Source organism: Ciona intestinalis, unplaced genomic scaffold (genome assembly GCF_000224145.3).
Source record: "Ciona intestinalis unplaced genomic scaffold, KH HT000018.2, whole genome shotgun sequence".
Lineage (NCBI taxonomy): Eukaryota > Metazoa > Chordata > Ascidiacea > Phlebobranchia > Cionidae > Ciona > Ciona intestinalis.
Genome location: NW_004190340.2, coordinates 37,296 through 40,346, shown reverse-complemented (window position 1 = coordinate 40,346; position 3,051 = coordinate 37,296). Strand labels below are relative to the sequence as shown.

At 33.5% G+C, this 3,051-nt stretch overlaps 1 protein-coding gene across 1 annotated transcript; it reads right to left on the bottom strand.

Annotated features, from left to right (window-relative positions):
* Positions 1-6: 6 nt before the first annotated feature.
* LOC108950140 lies at positions 7-1,397 on the bottom strand. The gene is made up of 6 exons (XM_018814970.2): positions 1,257-1,397; positions 1,008-1,111; positions 841-936; positions 483-775; positions 242-415; positions 7-175 (listed from the first exon to the last, which is right to left on the bottom strand). Exons 2-6 carry the CDS (start codon positions 1,069-1,071, stop codon positions 26-28), a joined length of 777 nt encoding a protein of 258 aa, XP_018670515.1. The 5' UTR covers positions 1,072-1,111; positions 1,257-1,397; the 3' UTR covers positions 7-25.
* Between the last annotated feature and the right edge of the window lie 1,654 nt (positions 1,398-3,051).

Genomic DNA, 3,051 nt, shown 5'->3' with positions numbered 1-3,051 from the left:
ACCACCTAGTAAACATACACAACCATTATTTGTGTGTAAAATTGCCAACAAAATAACATTCATACTTATTAAACAGCAGAATAAATTCTGATGTCCCATCAGCGCCTGCTACATCCTGCTTAATTGACTGACCTACACGCCAGCTTAACACATCTCTTGCATAATTCACTTTCATCTAGTAAATTAACAAGATTTAGCATAAAAATTAACTCTCTAAGGGAGCAGTAAATTTATAGCATACCTTGCTATAAGAATTTAAATGAATATGTGCATCAGTCAAATTAGTTTTGTGCAATGGCGTAACACTATCTTTGTTATACAGTGATATAACATGGCTCCAAAGTATATCCCTCCCAGCTTTGTTAAAAAATTTGGTTCCTCCAGGTTTAGAACTAAACAGTGCATTTCTAGTTGTCTGAAATAAATTGTATGGTATAAAGAAATGATATGGTTCATTAATATATTAATAATGCATGATATACCTTAAGTAAATGACTGGTGTCTGAACATAAAAACACTGGGTAACTTGGTCGGGATGGGTTTGAGCAAATGTACTGTTGGTATCTTGAATGTGTCACACCACTTAGATTTTCAAAAAATTTCCGATTCACAGATGCACCATCTGCAACTACTGCATTAATATGAAATCCATTCAGCTCGCACACACCAAACAATTCCCAAAACATTGATGCCAATTGATAAGCAGGTGTTGTTGTGGTAAGCCACCATGCAATCGGTACAGATACTTCTTTTTTGAAAGAACGAATGTAAAACACTGAACGTAAAGTTAAGTTAATCTTTCTACTACATTTTTAGGCTTATAAATTGGCGATAGCTTACTGCATATATGTGTTGCTAGTTTTTCCTCGCACTTCCGATCACCATAGTCGATAAATCCAACTAATTTTCCATGTTTTAGTACCAAACTTTCTTGAACTGAAAGAGCATTTAAAATTATGTGTCATAGATTTGAAGTAAACAAAGTTTTGAGTTTGCTTTAAACATACCTTTCATTTCACCAACAGTTATGTATCCCTCAACACTGTCTTTTAGTTGTTTTAGTTGCTGCATTGCAATTCTGTTTATCCCCTATGAATTTGAAGCCATATTTCTACAAAAAAAAACACGTTAAAATTGAACATTTTTGTTTTTAACTAATAACTATAAGATGGAAAATTAGTTGGATTGATCGACTATGGTGGGAATAACTATATATTGTGTAAAAAACAAATTAACAATGGTGTACTTTTTCATACCTGTACTGTTGCAGAGTTTTTGAAGATGGTAGAGTCAATACCCCAGAAGTTTTAAGTTGATTGTATGCAGCAGGGGATCGTGCATACAGCTCGATCGCCCACCGTATCACATCTGGGTGATATCGTCTCTGCTTGGGAGATGTCTTTGCATTTTGGCATTGATTTGGAAAAAAACATTTTTTTGCCAATTATTCATCTCATCATTTTCTTTATGATATAATTCCTAGTAGGTAGGGTCGTTTTAGAAAGATGGTTAATGAATATCCGTACTTACAATTATGTCATTGTGTGTGTCTTCATCCACAGTCACTAAATCATCATCTTGCACATTTTTCAATGAAGTATACTTTTTGTTGTACTTTGTTTTGATATCATCATACTTATCACAAGGGTAGCACCTTTGCCCACCAACCTCCACTGTAACATTGTTTATTGTATTATATTCATCATGATTTCATGATATATATTACAATAAATTATATCTTTGTGTTGATTGTATTATATCAACATCACCAATTTCTTACCAATTCCATTACACTTTGGTGAACGTATGAATGTTTTCAAGTCCATTGAATCACCACACCAAGATTGTAAATGATGAACTTTTGTAATTCTTGTTGGCTGTTCCACTCCACAGCACAGTTCATATTTTAAGAATTGATCTTAAAATTTGTTAGGCTCATTAGCATTTCCCCAAGTTTTGTATAGATTTTGTATTAATAATTTATATACCTAAGAATTCTTTAAGAATTGTTGTTTTTAAATTGCACACCTCAAACTGTGCAATATCTGTTCGCCACCCACAAAATAATCAAATCCAATGAAAGACAAATACTGTGTGAAAATAGGGAAATACAAATCGTTATGTAAATAAGTTTTAAATATGGAAATATACTTTAAGTAAGGCAAAACCTCAAATAAACTTTTGTACCTGATGCTTGGCTGAATATCATTTTCTTTCTCTACATATTCTAAGAATAAGTAATTGTTTCTAAATACCAAACCCCACTGTTCTATATTCTAAGAATAAGTAATTGTTTCTAAATACCAAACCCCACTGTTCTGAAATATAGCAATGCTTTTGGTACTGAATAACCTAATACATGAAACTGATCTGTCTTACTTTTTAGGGACTCTGATAAACTTTCGTAAGATTTTAAAACATTGATTGCTGATTTATGCCTAATAACAGGTGGAAGTGGCTGCCGATCAAATGGTTGCTTTCTGGATGGCTGGAATCAAAGTTAGTATAGACCAAGTTAGGAAACGGCGCTCGTGTCCGCCATTACGGAGCCCACAGAGCGTTAATCGCCTATACAAATGCATGGTCGGCATGTGTTCATTTAGTTCTTGTAAGCGATACAAAGCTAGAAAACACGTATAGCGGTTGTTTTAACATTTAAAATATAATTTATAATATAAATCTTGTAATATAATATAAAATCTAGGAATTAATGTGGAGTAAATTAATATTTTGACTGGTTTTCGGCGTACAGTGTGGTTTAACAGGGTACTTTACGTTGGCGATTAAGACTAGCAGCAATCAGCTTAGTATACATAATAGTACATGATCATACCTACGAATCTACAGAGCCATTATATACTACATTTATAATCCAACATGAGCGGACATGCAGCTCCAAACTGCTTAAGTACTAGCAGATAATGTGTTCGCGTTTTCCGATTTCATAAAGACCCGGAACGCCGAAAAGGTAGCTTATTAATTCAAGCCAGAGGACCAAAAATAGTAACTCAGTATTGTTTTCGTCAATGTCACTTCGATATTAGGCAAATT